The sequence below is a fragment of the Anabrus simplex genome, chromosome 1 (assembly GCF_040414725.1).
Source record: "Anabrus simplex isolate iqAnaSimp1 chromosome 1, ASM4041472v1, whole genome shotgun sequence".
Classification (NCBI taxonomy): Eukaryota; Metazoa; Arthropoda; class Insecta; order Orthoptera; family Tettigoniidae; genus Anabrus; species Anabrus simplex.
This window is the reverse complement of record NC_090265.1, coordinates 809,404,978-809,425,783: the sequence shown is the minus strand read 5'-3', so window position 1 is coordinate 809,425,783 and position 20,806 is coordinate 809,404,978. Positions and strand designations below refer to the sequence as shown.

Sequence of the window (20,806 nt, the reverse complement as noted above, 5' to 3'; positions counted from 1 at the left end):
GCTTTACTGAATTGGAAATGTAGATCAGACGCCCATCTATTTTGAAATCCATTAGACAGTACACTGAGTGTTAAGGGATCAAAAAATGTTACCATCAGAACAGTTGGTAATGAAAAACAGAGGTGTAATTATGTACACTTGCTGATGGAACTAAACTTCTACTGTATGTTGTCTTGAAAAGAAAGACGCTTCCGAAAGAAAATCTACCTGCTGCTGTTATCGTCAGAACTCAGGACTCCGGTTGGATGGACAGTCTACTAGTGGAAGACAGGCTGAAATGTGTTTGGCAATGTCACCCTGGGGCATTGCTTGGATGAAAAAGCTTGCTTGTTATGAACAGCTACCGTGGTCACAACACAGAAGCTGTGAAGAGGCAAACCAAGGATGCAAAAACCAATCTAGCAATCATTCTTTGTTGCAGTTGTTGCACGTCTGTAAACCGTCCGTTCAAAATGGCCTTGAAAGAGCTGTATACCGAGTGGGTGGCCGCTGACAATCGTGCACTGCCGCTAACTGGTTCAACTGTTTCGTTCATGGGTAAAGATGCCGTGGGATCGTATCTCTGGTGACCTTGTCCGGAAAAGTTTCCAGAAGTACAGTATTTCTAATGCTATGGGTGGCAGCAAAGACAATGTTGTGTGGGAAAGTGATGGTCAAAGTGATAGTGAAAGCTCTGAAGTTGGTACTTCTGATGATGAATGAAGTGTTGACTACCGTTCTGTGATTGACAACTTTTTCTGCGTTTTAAATAATTTATTGTGTATTATTTCAAGACTATCAAAGGGTAGAGAAGGGTCCACCTATTCAATACCATAAGCTTGTATATTGTCTTATAAAACTGGGACTAGTTTCGACCCCATATATATTGGGTCATCTTCAGCCACGCTACAATTGGAAGACATATGCACACATATAACCAATAATAAATTAAACACTTTGGTATGCCACAATTTACAATCTTAATTTAAAGCATTGATGAAATTCGAACAGCACATCCAAACTTGAAACAAAATGACACATCAAAACTGCTGTGCTTGATGCCGAACTATGTCGTCGCTCCTACAGCAGTCAAATGTTCCGGAGTTGATCTGGGAGTTGGCATCCCTATCTGTATAAATGAGCAACTTGATTTATAATTTGTTTGTTCATTGTAAGATGGGTAATGACTTTTGTGTAGTTTGAGGGGGAACATTCGTAATTTGAACAGGTATTCCTTTTCATCAGATGAAGTGATCTATTGTTTAATTTGGTTTGAAGTGAATGTCTGAAAATAAAATAATTTGAAGTAAATTATTGAGAAAAGAAGGAAGCTAGAAGGTCGAGATATATATAACTATATGAGACTCGCCCCTATGTTCTTCGTAAGTTGCGTGCGTCTGATGCGGACACAAACACCAGATTGACGTTGAGAGGGAGTAGGAGCATAGCTTATGATGGCAGGGGTTGGAGGAGGGATGTGTGAGGAGGGGTGAGTAGGTAGGTTTCAACTTATTGGTGGACTTAATGTGTCTTTTTTCTGTTTTTACTTTGTATATATAGGAATGATTATATCAAATAGATTATTAGATTTTTCATTTATTTCATTAATATTATGGTTAGATGAATGGTTAAAAGAATGTAACAGTTCTCCAGTATGTTGAGCTTGGTGCCCTTCTCAACCACTTTTAATATGCTTAGATCTTGGTCAATTGATGTAAAATTATCTTTTAAGTCTGTCATGTGTTGTGCCATGGCAGAGAAACTATTGTATCTTGAAGCATTGACATGTCCCAAGTACTGTATCGTAATTGAAAAATTACGTTCTGTTTGCCCTATATATGTACTTTCACAGCTATTGCACTGTAGTTCGTAGACACCTGATTGAGAAAACTTATTAGTTTGATTGATAGTATGTGTATTAAAGAAATTGGAAAAATTGTTATTTGTTTTAAAAGCTACAGTATTTGTTGGTTATGTTTCTTGAAAATATTAGTTATTTGATATATGTTTATATTATTGAACGTGAAGGAGGAATATGTTATTTTGTCTACTGATTCTCTGTTTAAAGTAGAAATTTGACATCTTTTAGTTGTATTGATGATTTTAATGATAAATTGTGCATTATACCTGTTTGATTTAGCTATTCGAATAACATTTAGTTCATTTTGAAGGTCTCTTTTGGATAAGGGGACAGTGAATGCTCTATTTACCATACTATAGTATGCTGCTTTTGTATGGGATTGGGGATGGAGAGAATCATTTTGGACTGTACTAATAGTTTGAGTTGGTTTTCTAAAGATACTATAAGATAGTCGGTTGGGATGTCTAGTAATAAATAAATAAATAAATAAATAAATTAGTCGTATGAATCCCCTAAGGGCTATGGCCTCCTGCAATGCAGGGACAGTGCTCAGTTTAGCTCATCAGGTGAGCAGGTCCTGAAGAGCATTATTATATTGGTTAATCTGTAGATTTTTCATGATAACATATTACCACATATTGTACATTTGTGTAGTCTCACCCCCGAGTGAATGCAATTGTGTTTTTCTGGAACAACAATTCGCGAAAACGCACTGTTGCATAAATGACAGGTGTACACTTTTATCCCAGGGAGGGTTCAGGTTGTTTCTAGGTAAAGGCGTAAACTTGCACTCTTCGTTCTTGCATAGCTTCTTCTCCGAATGTTGTAGACTTTTCTTGTAATTTCTTGACCTTATCCTCCGTTGAAATTCTCCTGACATACATTGCAAGTGCATATCCTCCTTCCACTATGTGTTACGTGATGAGTTATTCATGTCACTACTGCATGCAAACGTTTATCTGTTTGACATTCGTCTTGCCATTCTCCCGAGTGCACAGAAGATGACCATCACGGTATCCTCTTCGTCGAAGCGTACAATTGTATGTTGTATTCTTCACCTCTGTCCTGAGAGCGTATTTCAACATATTTTACACTTGCTCGGCTTCTTTCCGCAGTGTACGCGAGGATGATAATTTTATATTCACCACTTCATAAAAACCTCTTTTATCAATTTTACTGTATTATGCCGTAGTGATCAGAGAGGTGATCTCCAGGTCTCTTTGCGGAAGCGCACTGTTGCATATTTCACTGCTGCACAATATCTATAATATGTGTCTTGATCGACCTATGTTATTACAGGGCTTGAGCAAAGGTGTATCCCGTATGGTCAGTGATCTCTGCACACAATTTTTCCCAACTCTTTCCACTCTTGCCTTATCTTTGCTGTTCTTGTCCATTGTTTTCCTCCCCATCTTGCAAACCAGTCTGCCCATCTAGTTCTTTGCCTTCCCACGTTTCGTCTTCCTTGTCTGGGATCCCACATTGTCATTTTGTAGGTCCATCGATTTTGCTCCAGTCTCGCTACGTGTCCTCCCCATTTCCACTTTAACTGATCGGCTGTCGTCAGAGCGTCCTTCATGCCGGTTCTCCTTCGTACATCTTCGTTCCGTATTCTGTCTCTCAATGTGACCTGGAGTATTTTTCTTTCCATTTTGCGCTGGCATATCTGGATCATTTTCCTTTGTTTTAGTGTTAGCGCCCAGGTTTGGCATCCATATAGTAGGACTGGTATCACACATTTTTCTAGGACTTCAGCTTTAAGGGTGAGTTTCTGAGTCTTGTCTGTCAGTATGAACTTTAGAGACCAGAACCTCTTCCATGCTTGTCCTATTCGCCGTTTGACCTCTTTTTCTGAACAGTTTGAGAATGATATGTTCTGGCCAAGGTATACACATTCCTCTACGTATTCCAGTATTTCTCCGTTTACGCTAACTGGAGTTTCCAGTGCATTAGTCATCAATTTAGTTTTTCTTGGATTCATTGTCTAGTAATACTTAAATCTAAATAATTTAGATTCTGTTGGGATTCAGATTCCAGTGTAGAAATTACATGTGAATCTAGGGTGTTTAAACTGGATAGGGTATTGGCTGCATTTCCAAACACACATCCCCCTGTGGGTGGGGTATGCAGGCGAAGAATACACCCACGGTATCCCCTGCCTGTCATAAGAGGTGACTAAAATGGGTGACCAAGGGATGATCAAATTAGAACCATGAGAATACTTGTAATTAGTACCACCACGCTGGGAACACCATGGGTCACCTTTACTTGTGCGTAGTACCACCACTATGTTAGGTACACAATAGGTTTGCGGTTAGTAGCGACAGTGTGTGAATCAGGGTGGGTTTTAGAGTACCTGTGATTAGTACCACTCTATGAGCAACACCATGGATCTGCCTTGCCTGTGATTAGTACCCAGTATGTGAGGAACACCACGGTATAGTAGAGTCCCTGTGATTAGTACACCTATCTGAGGAACACCATACGTTTGCATTGCCTGTAAATGGTGCCGCATTGTGTCTGCGTTACATGTGTGGAATACCGCGAGTCTACACTACTTTTGATTTGTACCACAATATGACAAATACCATGGTTCTACTTTCCTAGTGATGAACCTTCATTCACTGACTGCAGCAATTCCTGTCGGGTTTGGACGCGATTTTGATACACAAGCTGTGAAATGCGTCTCAGGTCCCTCTCAGTCAGGATCTTTTTCCAACCACAATTCTGACGACGTGTTTCATGTCCACATGTAGTACACTACTGCCTGTAGACACATTGAAACAGTCCACTGCGAAACACCAACGAATCCAGCAACTTCGCACTCCATATGGCCATGGGCAAGGATGTGACAGAGGGGCAAAAAGTGGTAATCATGTTTGGACTGCAAAATCACCTGACTTGAACCCCATTGAAAATCTGTGGGACATGTTGGAACAGCGGGTAAAATGCCAACATCAGCATCCCCGCATTTTGGTGAAATTGTGCGATCAAATGCTCAGCGAGTGTCTTAAATTGGATGCGACGTGCCTGCACAACCTTGTGGACTCACTTCCTGACCATATCCAGGTGGTTATCTAGTCCAGAGACGGAGTTATGCGGTATTAAATTATGCTTGTAATGATTTATCCAGGGGTGACTAATTTTTTGTCTGGTGAGGTTATTATCTTCCTCAGCATAACCTGTAACTGTAAACTCTTCTTTCCCCCAACAAGCTGAGATCAATTAAGACAACTACTGTGTGGCGGTCCTCTTTCCAGGGATTGAACGTTACGTCCGTAGGTATTACCTCAAATTACCCTACACGTGACCCCTGGGTGGTGCTAAACGAGTTATTAATAATAATATTATCTGCTTTACATCCCACTAACTACTTTTACGGTCTTCGGAGACTAAACGAGTAACAGCGTTAAAGGTCACATACAATATGCCCAGAAACATAAAAAGTAACAGTTCTTTTCAGAACCATCAAACTTGAGGTGAGAAACACCCAGTCCGCATTATGCAACTTAATATTGAAGGCACAAGTTCTGCCACATGCGAGTATCTGCAAAAACAACTGCATGACTTTAACATTCATAGTGTTAACATTCAAGAAACCCATACCAAAGATGAACAGGATCTGCAGCGTACAGGACGAATACCTGGTTATACACTGGTCAAAGCTATCCACCAGCCACAATATGGAATAGCCACTTATGTGAAGTCAAGTTTGTATGAAGTGCAAGTAATTGGTTACACTGAAGATGACTACATTTATACTATAGCAGTTCAGATAAATGACTTAAAAATTGTCAATCTGTACAACCCTCCGTTTGTGAATTTGGCTCCTACAGTACTGCCGGCGTTTGATCACCCTTGTATATACACTGGAGACTTCAACAGCCATCACACAAACTGGCAGTATGACACCGTGGATGTGAATGGTGAGTCTCAAGTTCTATGGGCAGAAACCAACAATATGCATTTGGTTTTTGATGTAAAAGGCAAGGGAATCTTCCACTCCATATGCTGGAACAAGGATTACAACCCAGACTTGACATTCGTGTCTAAAAATCAACTAAACCAACCACTCAACACCACTTGCACTGTTCTGTCCAACTTTCCAAACTGTCAACACCAACTTGTTATGGCGGAAATCGGTTTGAAAATTCCCCTTGCAAACTCATTGCCCTTACCCAGATGGAACATTCAACGAGCCAACTGGGATGGATTCACAAAAGACCTTGACTCCAGTCTAGCTGCGGAGAATCTTCAGCCGGCGGCAAATAACGACAAATTTGTTACACTAGTTATCAAAGCTGCTAAGTCCAACATTCCTAGGAGTTACAGAAAGGAATATGTACGTGGATGGAATGAAGATAACGAGGCTTTATACCAAGAATACCGAAGTTCTGGAAATCAAACAGTGGGCTCACAGCTACTCCACTCTTTAAATAAGAACAGACAAGAGAAATGGGAAGCTACACTCGAAGAAATAAACTTCGCAAAGTCAAGGAGGAAAGCTTGGAGAATCTTGAATGGGCTAACTGGGAAGCAACACCCCAAAAAGCTGCATCCTAAACGAGTCCTGACACTATTGCCAACAGGATTGTAGACCTCACAAGGACAAAGAGGGAGAAGAATCATACCAGAATAGTAAAATGTAACCTTTCTAAACACGAGCGCAGTGCCCCAAGAAATGAGCCGCTTTCCAGACCCTTTTTCACAGTAGAGGTAGAAAATGCAATTAAATCACTGAAAATCCGCAAGGCTGCTAGTCCCGACAACATCTATAATGAATTTATTAAGAACATGGGCCCGTATTGTATATACTGGCTCACTTCTCTCTGCTCTTACATACTCCAAGAGAACAGATTGTCCAGACAATTCAAACTGTCAAAAGTTATAGCCATTCTCAAACCTGGCAAACCTGAGGACAGCCCCGAAAGTTATCAACCAATGGCACTGCTCACTTGCATATTCAAGCTTCTTGAACGAATCCTCCTAACCAGAATAGCTCCGTTCATTGAAGCTGTTGCTCCTCCTGAACAAGCTGGATTTAGACATGGATGCAGCTGCACCGATCAAGTTCTTGCCCTAACTACACATATTGAAACTGGTTTTCAACGACAACTAAAATCAACAGCTGTTGTCATCGACTTGACAGGTGCATATGACGCTGTTTGGCGACAGGGACTGATCTACAAACTATTGCAGGTTGCACCACGTCAAGAAATCGTGGATCTATTACCTAGCATGCTTAGTGAAAGATAATTTGAAGTGTTTCTAGGCAACACTAAAAGCCACAAACGAAAACGAAATAACGGCCACCACAGGGATCTGTTTTAGCACCATTGCTGTTCAATTTGTACTTTCATGATCTACCATCCACAACATCAACTAAGTTCATATATGCTGATGACATAGCACTGGTAGCACAGAGTGATAACTTTGAAGATGGTGAACAGATTCTTACAGAGGACCTCAAGAAGATGTCAACTTTCTTTAAGAGCATAAGATTGATCCCCAGCACAACAAAAAACTGAAGTCTCTTGTTTCCATCTAGCGAATCGTGCTGCAAACTACAAACCAAGAGTTCTACTGAATGGACGAAAGCTGAGGTACAATCCTTTCTCAAAATATCTTGGAGTCACTTGAGATAAAACCCTGAACTACAAAGAGCACATCACTAAGCTCTCTCATAAAGTCCATGCAAGAATCAAAATACTACATAAGCTCTGTGGTACCTCCTGGGGGGCCTCTGCTGATTGTCTACGTTTAACTGGCATCAGCCTTGTCTACTCGGCCACTGTACTGTGCTCTTGTCTGGTTGGAAAGAGTACATGTGAGGAAGGTAGACATAAAATTGAATGTCACAATGCGTTGCATTACTGATACCATCAAATCAAATCCATGTCACTGGATACCTGTGCTGAGTCACATCCCTCCACCTCACTTAAAGCGGAAGCAAGCTCTACTAAGGGAAGCTAAGAACATCTTTGCATCACCCTCTTTGCCACTGCACCAAGAATTCTGCCATCTTTCACAGCAGCAACTGCAATCAAGAAGACCAGCAAGTGTCACTGCATGGCAACTCATTGTGCATGGATTTGACCTAAATGAAAGCTGGAAGCATGAGTGGTCAACAAAAACATTGGGAACAATTACCCACCATCTTGATCCCACAAAAAAGCCAAACGGTTTTGACCTACCGAGGAACCTCTGGTGCCGTATCAACAGATTAAGGACTGGATATGGTTGTTGCAATTATTTCAGGTACAAGTGGGGTTGGATCAGTTCACCAATGTGTGATTGTAACCTGGAAGAACAGATGAATGAACACCTGATCCAACACTGTCCTCTTCATTCGTACCCTGGCACTCCTGATGATTTGTTCGCTCTCACACTCGGTTTATATGAATGGCTGAGAAAGATGGACTTCAAAGTTTAATTTTGCCTTGTATATATATTGTATAAAATCACCATACGATTAAATAAATTTCCGGCCTTCACGAGGAGGTTATGAACTTCATATTGTTGGTCTGTATTGAACTGAGATAACATATAAATTATGCACAGAGTTTTCCACCTATTCAACACTAAGTTGTATTTACATTGTTGTTTACATTACATGGGACTAGTTTCAACCCTACTTGGGGTCATCATCAGCCATATTAAACATACACAATATTTGGTAAAATCCTAAAACATGTTTCTAAGCAGTAAGAATCTTATGAATATATAATTTACTATATGAAGTGTGGTTGAATTAGGCCAGGGCTCTATGGCGCTCAAAATGTTGCAAATGAAAATGAAATATTATGCGTGACATAAGTGAGTAATAAATAATACTAGCAGTTTCCCGCTGGCTCCGCCCACAATGTACAAAGTATGGTGTTGTTCGTTACTATCCTCATGGATGTTTTTGCAAAGTTTCGAGTTAATGAAATAAAGAACATGATCTGCTGTGGTAATAGAATGTAATAATATGTCAACAAAACACTTGAAAATACATCACACAAAGAAATTGAATTAAACGTTCCTTGGAACAACACTACGCACCGAACTGTTAAAAAGTCCTTCCCAGAATCTACCAATTTAAATAGTTATTACCTCAAAAGAAAGTGCTTGATCCACTGAGTGTTTTTAGACCTAAACGAACTGCGTACCTCAATTAGAACGAAAGATATAATTGCTTCAATGAGAAAAAATGTTGAAGAAATGAGATGTCAAATTGAATGTGCACTCATAACTTTCCTCAGAATTAACCAGTTTGAATAGTTAAGAGCTAAAATGAAAGAGCTTGATCCACTGAGTGTTCTTAGGCCAAAACAAACCCCGTACCTCAATTAGAACCAAAGATATGATTGCTTCAAAGAGACAGAAAATTGAAAAATCAAATAATTTGAGGAAGGCGGAAGTTAAGTGAATTATAGTACCTCATGACAAATCTGTGCTTGAATATCTATCAGTTAAAAAAAGAATGAAGGAAATCGACCGGATAGAATGGCCGGAATGACTGACTTTACTCTTCATAAATTTTTTTAATATATAGACAAGTACACTAAACATGCTAAAAAGTCTGGAAGAAAAGTACAAATGAGGTGCTCTGTGTTGTAGGTTAAAAAATTTTAGTGTGATTATAGACTCATGGAGTTCAGTAGGTCCTGGTAATATATTATTTATATATATATATATTATTATATGATATATATATATATGCGGCTTCATAAAAATATTTAAGCAATTTACTGCAACCTTACGTAGGAACTAAGGACTCACACATCAGAGACTCGGCCCATTTCATAAACAGATTGCGACACATGCGAGTACAACCGGGGGATATACTCGTTAGTTTTGACGTCGTCTCGCTGTTCACTATGGTACCAATCAAGGATACTCTAGAACATATTCAACATCTCTTTTAGAGGAGACAATAGTTTTATTTGAACATGTACTTTCGACAACACTTTTCCAATGGAAACATGAATTTTATGAACAGACAGACGGTGTTGCCATGGGAAGCCCACTTAGCCCTGTTATTGCTAATTTTTATATGGAGTTCTTTGAAGAGGAAGCCCTGCAGACTGCTGTAAATAAACCCAGCTGTTGGTTCCGCTATGTGGATGACACTTCTGTGATATGGGGACATGGAGAGGAGGCACTTGACGGCTTTCTTACACATCTGAACAGTATTCATCCTCATATACAATTCACTGTGGAGAAGGAAAAGGATGGGGAATTAGCTTTCCTGGATGTGCTGGTTAAGTGGAAGAATGATGGATCCCTAGGGCATCAAGTATACCAAAAACCAACACGCACAGACCGATACTTAAACAAAAATTCCAATCACCATCCTGGCCAGAAGCACGCCATGATGAAGACCTTGGTGGATCGCCCTTCGTGTCTGTGAACCAGAGTACATTGAGAAGGAACTATGGCATCTTGATCTAGCCTTACAAACCAATGGCTACACGATACAAGAGGTCAGGAGAGCACTCCACCCCAGAAGACAGCCAGCGAACAGTAAACGAGAACGACCCAGGAAGAAAGGTATCGCTTATTTGCCGTATATTCGGGACTCGTGGATCGTATTGGAAGGCTCCTTGAACGTCACGATGTTAAGACCATTTTTCAGTCGACCCGACAGCTACGAAACATGTTACGTTCTGCCAAAGATCCACGTGACCCTCTAACATCTACTGGGGTCTATAAGATACCGTGCAGCTGTGGAGCTGTTTATATTGGCACGACTGGCAGAAGTGTCAATACTCGCCTGACGGAGCACAAAAGGAACTGTTGCTTGGGGCAATACGACAAATCAGCAGTAGCGGAGCATACACTGCTTGACGGAAAGCATGAGATCCGTTACGAGGATACTGACTTACTGGCCACAACATCCCACTTTCACGCCCGTCTCTACAGGGAAGCAATCGAAATACATAAACATCCTGATAACTTTAATAGAAAGGAGGAAGGACTGAAACTCAGCAAGGCCTGGTACACCCCTTTGTATAACGTATGGCCAAAGTTTACTAAGATCAGGGACATTACAGTCAACCAACCAGAGGATCCATTGCTCGGCACGACCCAATCGGAGGTCGTGCACTCCGAGATCCAATCAGACGACAGACTGCTCGGAGCGACCCAGTCAGAATTCATGCCCTCATATATTCAACCTGGTGACATACTGCACGGTGCGAACCAATCAGAGGTCGTGTGCTCAGAGACCCAACCAAACGTCGGGCTGCTCGGCGTGACCCAATCGGAGGTCGTGCTTTCAGATAGTCAATCAGATGTCGGATTGCACGGCGCGAACCAATTGGAGGCCGCACACTTACATATAAATACAGCTGCTTCCCAAACAACTTTCGCAGTCGCCAGCAGGATACAGGAGAGCGTATCTACACGACGCCACAGATGATGACTACCGCAGCAGTAGTTGAAACGTCTGGAAGAAGCGAGAGGAGTGGACCATGGCATAATAGCCCGAAAGATTTTTATTATATTGACACTGGCTGTGAAAGCCTTCATACTTTAACAAATACTTAATATACCATTCAGTTAGTAATATTATCTTTTATTAACCATTGATCTGAATTGACATGAGTAAGATCGTGAACATCTTTATTGTAGAAATTGTACCAATCAGGGAATAACTGTTGAAAATGCACATTAGGCCATATTAGAATATTAATTATGGAACTGTACTAACAAATTAGCAACCAGATCGTGAAATAGTGGAACATTTTTTTTTACCTGAATTTTGTTGAACTGAACTGCTTGGATTTAAAATATTTATCTTTCAAGGTTTCTCTTGTTTTTTAAACCAGGATCCAAAGATTCTCCATCCTGTGCCATTACGTGTGACGCCAGAGTCCCAAGGCTTGCCACCAGGTGAGGAAGAGCCATGTCGTTCTCCGCGGAAGCTCACTGAACCACAACCTATACCATATGAACAACTCGGCAGTGAAGGGACCAGTCCAAAGAAGGGGGTAGTGGGAGTTGTGGCCTGTATTCCTCCACCTGTAGACAACAACTCCACCTCTACAGCAGACATCCGGCCAATCCAGCGTCCACAGGCAAAGAAACCTGCTGGTGAGAATGTCTCCAAGAAGGAATGATTTCAGAAATGCATGTGTATTCATATAATTATAATAATAAACCAGGCAAGTTGGCCGTGCGGTTTGGGCCATGCAACTGTGAGCTTGCATCCTGGAGATAGTGGGTCTGAACCCTACTGTCGGCAACCCTGAAGATTGTTTTCCATGGTTTCCCATTTTCACATCAGGCTGTACCTTACTTAAGGCCACGGTCGCTTCCTTCCCACTCCTAGGCCTTTCCTATCGCATCGTCGTCATAAGACCAATCTGTGTCGGTGCAACGTAAAGCAAATTGTAAAAAAATAATAATAATACTGAGCAAGTTGACTATGCAGTACACATTGTGCTTTATTTTTTCTACATTTGTCATAACCAGCTGCCACAAATGCTGTTTCAGCTCCTGGGCCTGGTGCAATTCCACCTCCTCCCCATCCAGCTGGACCTTCAGCCTTGGATGAAAATAATGCTGCTATTAACAGCACCCAACCAACAGGGTAAGTAAAATGGTGAGATTTTTAATATTGGCTACAGTTCAACAACCCAGTTGTACATTTTACCTGTGTTGTTTAATATCCCACTCCTTGGCTGAATGGTCAAAAATGTTATGAAAGGAATAGCTAGTAATGTTCATGATTTGTGGATATCTAGAAAAGACATATGACAGGGTGCCAAGGATGAAAGATATTAGCAGTACTGGAGGATTTGGGTAGGTTATAACTGGTAATGAAAGGCATTAATGTTGTCACTCACACTGCAGTGAGAATTCATGGTAACAGTTGGAGACCTTTTGTGGTTCATAGTATACATAGATCATTTACTGAAAGATATTAAATGGCAGAGAGGGGTTCATTAGAGTGGAAATATAGTAAGCTATTTGGCCTATGCCATCACAAAAAGTCTGTCTCAAAACTTGTGACACATTCTTGACTGAACGCGGTAGCCTCTTACAGCTTGTAAAATTGTAACAGGAAGATAACACAACTCGATTCCCTTTCAGCCAGACCTATAAATGTCGTTTACTGCCATCTATTGAGTTTTTATTACTACGTGCGCCGGTGACGCTGAATCTCTGACCCTTTAATATATTAAATTCCGCTCGCGGGCAACCTGTTAGGGGATTTAAATATATTAAACGTATAGTCAGGTATTACAGTTTTCCTGTAGGTGTTATTTTGCATAAAAAATTAAACATTACACAACTTTGTCTGTACGGAGAATCTCCCACTGGGTAATCAATGAAACAAATTGTGAACAGCAAGCGCATACTGTCTACTACTCATGAAATATTATTTGGTATTGTTTCAGTACATACTGATTTTGTTTTACCTGTTAAGAGTTATTTCAACACAATAATTCATTTTGAAGCAGATCAGAAGCCATTTGAAATTCGAAATTGATAATTTTGCTTGTGGCATTAAATGAGGATATGAGTAGCTTTATGGCTTAGCTATTGCTCTCCCACCTGATTATCATTATTTGAATTCCAAAGGTAGCAAAGATTGACTGTAATGGCTAATTATGCCGTACATCATATCATTGTTGTTATTATATTATTCAAGTGATGAAATTCATAAAGAAGGACATGAGGCATGGTTAAAGTTCCAAGCCCATAAATCAGAAGAAAATGCTATCGACTTAAAAAATATCAGGAAGAAATTCTCGCAAAATATTAGAAAAATTAAGAGGGAATTTCATAAGGATATAATAAACTCCATTGAAGTTAATTATAACACCAATTCTAGAGACTATTATAAAATTTTTGGAGGACAACTACAGAAATATGCCCCTCCTACATTAATGTTGAAAGATGAAAATGGAAAAATGGCACATAGCAATAGTGAAATGCTGAGATTATGGCAAAAGCATTCAGTAAACTTTTGAACAATGTAGAACCTAAGAAACTATTACAAATGATTACAAATACTCCAATAAAAACCAAATTTAATAACACAGACCCTCCAACATTTCAAGAATTAGAAAAAGCACTAAAAGAATTTGAAAATTATAAGGCATGCGGAGAAGACCAGGTTTTTATAGAGACGTGGAAATATTCAAGTAATGTGGTTCAGATTTCCTTACACATGGCTTTAACAAAAATTTGGATCGCTGAACAGTTTCCAGAACATTGGACAACAGACTTAATACACCTTCTTCATAAAAAAGGAGATAAGAGTAATCCAGATAGTTAATAGAGGATTGTCTGTTTTGGACGACACATACAAGATTTTTTTCCAAGATCTTATATAGAAGGGTTAAAGATCAACTAGCAAAAGAGTTAGGAGAATACCAAGGAGGCTTTAGACCAGGGCCTCTCAAACGTCCAAAATGTCACGTGTGCAAACAGCGGTGCAGAGTTCCTGTGCACAGTGCATCGGCTCGGCTCGGACCAACGCTTCGTCTCTGGGCTACTCGGCTAAGCTCAGCTCAACTCAGCTTGGATTTGGAGCGCTACGGAGCAAGTGAGGAAGAGGGAGACAGGGGGAGCGAGCGAGACAGGCGTGGGAAAAGAAAGAGACAGTGCTATTGCTCCAAATCGAGGAGTGGGGGTCTACACTGGTCAACCAAGCGAAGTCGTCTTTTGCACCATGCACATTGCATGCACCAGGCGCATGAACCCTGAGAGGCCCAGCTTTAGACCCTGAAGAAGTTGTGCTGAACGGATCATCATTCTAAAATTAATAATGGCATACTACAAAAAACGAAACAAGCCTATAGTAATAACATTTGTTGTCTTTAAGAAGGCATACGATTGTATACATACAGTAGACCTTCAGTGTTAAAATTTTTATGGAAATTTGGACTCCATCCCAAATTAAACTGATAGAACTTACTTTAACTAATACCATATCAAACGTAATGTTTAGAAGGGAGGTTTCTGAAACATTTTTAATTAAAACAGGTTTAAGACAAGGAGACTGTTTATCACCATTGCTATTTAATTGTGCATTAGAATTTATAATAAGGGAATGGTACAAGGTCAACCTGAAGAACATAAAAGTTAGAAGCTCCAAACTAAATTTAAGTTTAAAGTGTTTAGGATTTGGTGATTACCTTGCTCTATTGTCCAACAATATTCAGAAAAAACACCACCAAATTAAATCTCTACAGGAAGTAGCACAAAAAATAGGTCTTAAATATCTGTTGAAAAAATGAGATCATGTTTACAGATCTCCCACTGGTAAATAAAATAACAATTGATGGGCAAGAAATCAAAATTGTTGATAAATTTAAGTATTTAAGAGAAATTATAACATAATCTTAATGAGAAACCAGCTTGCATAACAGAATAAATAAATTAAACAAAGCAAATTATATTACCAAGATTACATACAATAAAAGAAGCTTATCAATAGCAGCAAAATTAAGACATTATAAAACAGTCACACGGCCAGAAATAACTTATGCTAGTGAAACCATTTTTAAAACTACTAATACAGCTGAAACAGACAAAATGCTTAAGACAGAAAGAAGAATAATTAGAACATGCATAAATAAACAGTATCAAGTTAACCCATTGCCTTGCAATGACGGATAATTCCGTCATTGTCCGCGGGTTCCCATAAATGCAATGATGGAAATTTCCGTCCACTCTCTTTATTGTTTTGTTGAGGTTTCCATTGATTCATATCAATATTTCTTTGCTATCCCAGCATGTCTAAGAGATGTTGGTAATCGTATTTCAGCTATCTTTGCCTTTCAGCTACGTATTTCGCAGCCAAGGAGTCTCTAAATATGATCGAGTAAATTGCCGCGTAAAGCTTTAGTGAAGGTAAAGTCAACGTCATGGCCAAGTCAGATGAAGCTCGAATATTACGTTTTTTTGGAGGAAAGCGCTGTCAGTGACGGTTTTTCCGATGAAAGTGATATTGAATTGCCTTCCAGTGACGTTAGCATTAGTAGTTCCGAAGAATTAGATGACATTATTCGAGAAAATGAAGACGGGGACGCAGGTGAACGTGTGCATAACCTAGAAGACTGGAAGTGGACACAAACAGACAATGTACCAAATAATATGCGGTGTATTATAGATGGAGAACTGAACTCTGTGGTAGCAAGAAGATTAGGCGAGAATCCAGGGAAGGCTGAAGTGCTAGGTGAGTTTCAGACTGACGAATTCTGGGAACTTGTAAAGAATGAAACTAACGCTAATGCGGTAAAATGTCTTCGCAATATTGAAAGTAACCCTACAAAAAAGAAAACTTATGATGAGGAGAACTGGTTTCCTGTGACAAAGGATGAACTGAAGGCTCATTTTGCGTTATGTATATTGATGTCTCAGACTAAAAAGTCTTCGGTTCAAGAATACTGGACTAAGAGAAGGGTTAGAGAAACGCCGATATTTTCAGAAACCATGTCTCATAGATGTTTCAGTATCATATCTAGATATTTGCATTTTGCCCCAGATTCTCCAGAAACCCAGTGTGATAAGCTCTGGAAAGTTAGACCTGTTTTGCAGCTACTATTGGACAAGTTTCAGAAGTTGTACGTGCCTGGAAAAAGAATAAGTATTGACGAAAGTTTGATGAAGTTCAGGGGGCGTTTGGCATTCGTTCAATTCAACCCTTCAAAAAGAGCACGTTTCGGTATAAAATTCTATAAAGTCTGCTGCTCTGACACCAGCTATTGCTGGAAGTTTCGTATATATGTTGGTAAAGAACCTCAGCATGTAGATGGGACAGGTGATGCCAGACGACTACTGTGTAGCGAGGCAATTGTTCTTGAATTGTGTGACGAATTGCTAGGATCATGCAGGACTATTTATATGGACAATTGGTATAGCTCACCTACTCTTTTCAGGGAACTGATAATGAAAAATACCAATGCCATTGGAACTGTACATCCAAACCGGAAATTGATGCCACCCCATTTTGCAGCAACGAACCTCAAGAAAGGAGAACTGACTTTTGCCTCAGCAAATGGCATCCTTGCCACAAAATGGGTAGATAAAAAGAATGTACATCTTCTATCAACAGTGCATCAAAGACCAGATTTTGCGGAAACTAAAAGCAAAAGGGGCAAACTTGTTCTGAAACCAAACATGGTTGTGGACTACAATTCTGGAATGGGTGGTGTTGATTCACATGACCAACGCCTCGCATCATACCCCCTAATGAGACGATATGCCAAAGGGTATAAGAAAATATACTTCTATGTGTTCGATATGGCAATGCAAAATGCTAGCGTAGTTCATCACATGCTGAATCCTGGAAAAAGGAGGCCCAGCTTTTCCAGTTTCAGGGTTGATGTTGCGGAGCAAATATTGGAGGGTGTTGTTCTGCCTGATTATCGAACCAGAGGCCGGCCCAGTGCAGGAAGTACACCAACGAGGTTACAAGGAAAACACTGTGGTCACTTCCCTGTCAAAATAACAGCAACAGCAAGCAAGGAATCTCCATCCAGAAGGTGCAAGGTCTGCTATGACCGCAGAGGAAAAAATCCCAAGGAAAAGAACAGGGGTGAATCCCGTTATGAATGTGATAAGTGTAAGGTGGCACTGCATGTAGAAGAGTGTTTTAAGATCTACCACACTGTGTTGAACTATTGTTAGGATGTGAACTGTGTTTCAGTGTGTTAACTTGCTGTACCAAAAGTGTTCTCTTTTAAGCTAGATTAACCACTTGACGTACTTTAACGGATCTCTCCGTCCTGGCTCTCGACTGCACTCCGGTACAAAGACGGATCTCTCTGTCCGCGTGTAGTATTTATATCCGGACCCGCTCCAAGCCGGTTTCCTTTGTGAAAGGATTTGATATTAGTAAGGTAACCTCTTGACAGATGGAATCGCTGTTTTATTCCATTGATGTATGGGGTATGAACGTCTTTTTTCCATCATACATTACCACTTCAAGGTAATCTGGCCTTTATTTCATCCACAGATACAGGAAACCAGTGTTCCTTTCCAAATGACATTACCCTATTTATATCCTAAGCAGCCGATACAAGACATTTACTTGCATAAGCATTTACCTCATTGGTTAGATGTTCTTCGGCACTCAACACGGAGGCAGCCACGATTTCGCTTACGATGAGGTTGCTAAGATACTGTGCAGTTATTTCGCGGAAAGAATAACCAGTATCTTGTTGTTGACTACAACTGGGGAAAGGGTGGTGTTGATTCCCACTAGAATTAGCAGAAAAATAATTTTAAAATTATGGAGTAGCAAGACCAAGATAAAATGGATCACGGAAATTAAGGATTATTTTAAAGAACTACAAATAACAACAGACAATCTCAAAAACAAAACAGAAAAAATCAAGATACAGTAGAAGTCCGTTATAGTGAAGTATGTAAAAGGATACAAAAAATATACTTCTACATGCTAGACATGACCCTTCTGAATTCCAACATCAATCATCCCCTCCTCAAGCCTGAAAAGAAGCGAGTAGGCTTTACCACCTTCCAGATCAATTTGGCCGAACAGCTGTCGGCAAGTGTGACCTTGCCTGACTATTCAAAATAAGGCACCCAAGCCCTGGGTATACACCAATGAGACTTCAAGAGAGGCACTGGGGACACTTTCCGACCAAAATACCCCCAACAACAAAGAAGGTCATCCCATCACGGAGATGCAAAGTCTGTGTGACACGGGGTCTGAGGAAGGAATCTTCATTTGAATGCCACCGGTGCAAGGTGGCGATGCACGAATATGACTCTTTTATGACGTACCATATTCAAAAAGACTTCACAAAGTACATCTGACAGTAGTTTGGATATTTCCTTTCATTACGTTGCTGTAAAGCATGCCTTTTCAGTGTCTGTGATAATATCATATAAAGTAATGAAAATAAATGGTACACCAAGGCAAAAATAAGTTCAGTTAAATGGTATGTGAATGGGTTAAATCACAATCAGAGTATATTTATTTTCAAGAAAAATTGCCGTTCAATGGGTTAATGGACAATGGAGAATAATGTCAAATAAAACAGTTTATAAGGAAATTGAATTAGTGTTGAGCACGATTAGGAAACACTGTATATCATTCTGTGGACATCTTACCAGAACACCTGTCACCAGAATTAGCAGAAAAATAATTTTAAAATTATGGAATAGCAAGACCAAGATAAAATGGATCACGGAAATTAAGGATTATTTTAAAGAACTACAAATAACAACAGACAATCTCAAAAACAAAACAGAAAAAATCAAGATACAGTAGAAGTCCGTTATAGTGAGAATTCATAACGGCGAAAAATTTACTCGCTATAACGGATTGTCGTTATATCCGATTTTTGTATAAAAGTCGGAAAACCCTTCATGCACATTAAAATCGGTATGAAACAGCAATCATTTTATTCAAAACCTGTGTTTCCGCAGATGATATCCACACTACGGCTTACTTGTTTGTTATTTTTCGTAATCCGATACTACGTGAAAGTGTATGTTTAATTTCATTTTGAAAAAAATTTAGTACCGTATTTCTCCGAATCCAAGATGAACCCCACTTTTCCCTTCAAAAAATTTAAATCAGGCTCAAAAAGAAGTTTGAAAAATCATATGAATGCCTTGTACATTAGGCCTTCGCATTTTTAGACGCCGGACATTGACTTTCGTCACGCCGTATTTCTTTTTTCTTTTTTTTTTTCTTTTTTTTTTTGTGGCTGCACAATTATTCTTTATTTTTGCGGGTTTAAGGACCATTAACTTAACATTGGCATCATAATACCGAAAAGAACTCGTTGAAAATTTTCCGGCAATACCTATTCCATGCGCCTCTACAATACAATGATCCATCAGGAAATTATTCTTGCTGTCTTTACGCAGCGTCAGATATAACTTAACCGGCTTACACGCACATCTCGCTTGTCGGGTTCGGCCAGATTCAGCAGCTAGCGATGTATAGGCCTAATCGCGAACGTTGAAAGTCAACAAACGAGTTTATTGCGCCACGGTATGGCCCTTCCGCCTTGCATTTTTCGTGCACATACCTCACAATTTCATCTTCGACTTTTTTAAAGCGTCCTTGTTGCGGACCACTGAATGCATTTTTTGTACAGTACGCATTTTTTTAGTTCCTTGTCTTCACGCTAACGCCAAATACTAGTTTTAGTTAGGCCTATGCCGTAATTTCTTGCAGCTGCACAATTATTTTACATTTTCAAGTGTTTATTAAACATCAACTTAAAATTAGCATCATAATATCTACTAGAACCTGTTGAAAATTTGCCGGCAGTACCTTTTCCGCGTATCTTTACAATACGACTATCCATCACAAAAATATTCCTGGTGTCTATAAACCTTAATTTTACTAAGCATCAAGTACAATAGACGTGTTATGACTCTGCCACTGAGTAGCCATGGCTTTTCTAAGAATTGCATGTTTTGATGCCATTCTGCAGTTTTGAGAAACACACAGGCACTGCACAACCGGTTGTCGCGGCTAGTGATGTGTAGTAAAGAGGCGGTCGTTTGTCAACAAGTTCTGTGCGCGTGTGAAAAGAAGTAGCGTGGTTACCGCTGTAGTTGCCAGTGGTATCAATTAACTTACTGTTAGGCCACGAATGCAACAACCCTTCAGTTTTCGCATGAGATTCTGAGAAAAAAAGTCTTGGATTCGGAAAAATACGGTATCACTCCAGAGATTTCTGTGGCAAACACCTCAGCTTTCTTCTTCAAACAGCGTCACCTAACCTAACCGTATATGTAGCCTATCATGAAAACATATTTGAAACGCATGTAGAGAAATAACCTCCATACGAATATTTACATGTAAATAGCCGTAACTAGACGCGAGAAGATATGAAATATCCTCTGAAATCAGTGATGTACTCTGCCATATCTTGAGGTGTAACACATTCTTACTTAATTTCCATATATTACATTACATTAAAATAAAGATATCGTTTACTTCAGTCTTTATTTTTAACGAGTTAATTACTGCTA

The 20,806-nt window shown here is 39.7% G+C and overlaps 2 protein-coding genes across 2 annotated transcripts in view; both read left to right on the top strand.

Moving 5' to 3' along the window:
• The window catches only part of Reps (RALBP1 associated Eps domain containing), a 187,150-nt gene that overhangs the window by 142,516 nt on the left and 23,828 nt on the right, over window positions 1–20,806 (top strand). Inside the window, exons 8-9 of the mRNA XM_068225238.1 lie at window positions 11,656–11,920; window positions 12,323–12,419. Of these exons, the coding sequence (XP_068081339.1) occupies window positions 11,656–11,920; window positions 12,323–12,419 (362 nt within the window). The remainder of the gene's footprint in view (window positions 1–11,655; window positions 11,921–12,322; window positions 12,420–20,806) is intronic.
• LOC137497070 (piggyBac transposable element-derived protein 4-like) lies at window positions 15,722–18,625 on the top strand. The gene is made up of 2 exons (XM_068225705.1): window positions 15,722–17,253; window positions 18,418–18,625. Exons 1-2 carry the CDS (start codon window positions 15,722–15,724, stop codon window positions 18,623–18,625), a joined length of 1,740 nt encoding a protein of 579 aa, XP_068081806.1.

Excerpts from the sequence above, each read along its gene's own strand:
- LOC137497070 (XM_068225705.1), top strand. The coding sequence starts at position 15,722 with ATGAAGCTCGAATATTACGTTTTTTTGGAGGAAAGCGCTGTCAGTGAC. Across the intron at positions 17,254-18,417 it reads GCAGGAAGTACACCAACGAG|ACTTCAAGAGAGGCACTGGG; the intron begins GTTACAAGGAAA and ends TACACCAATGAG.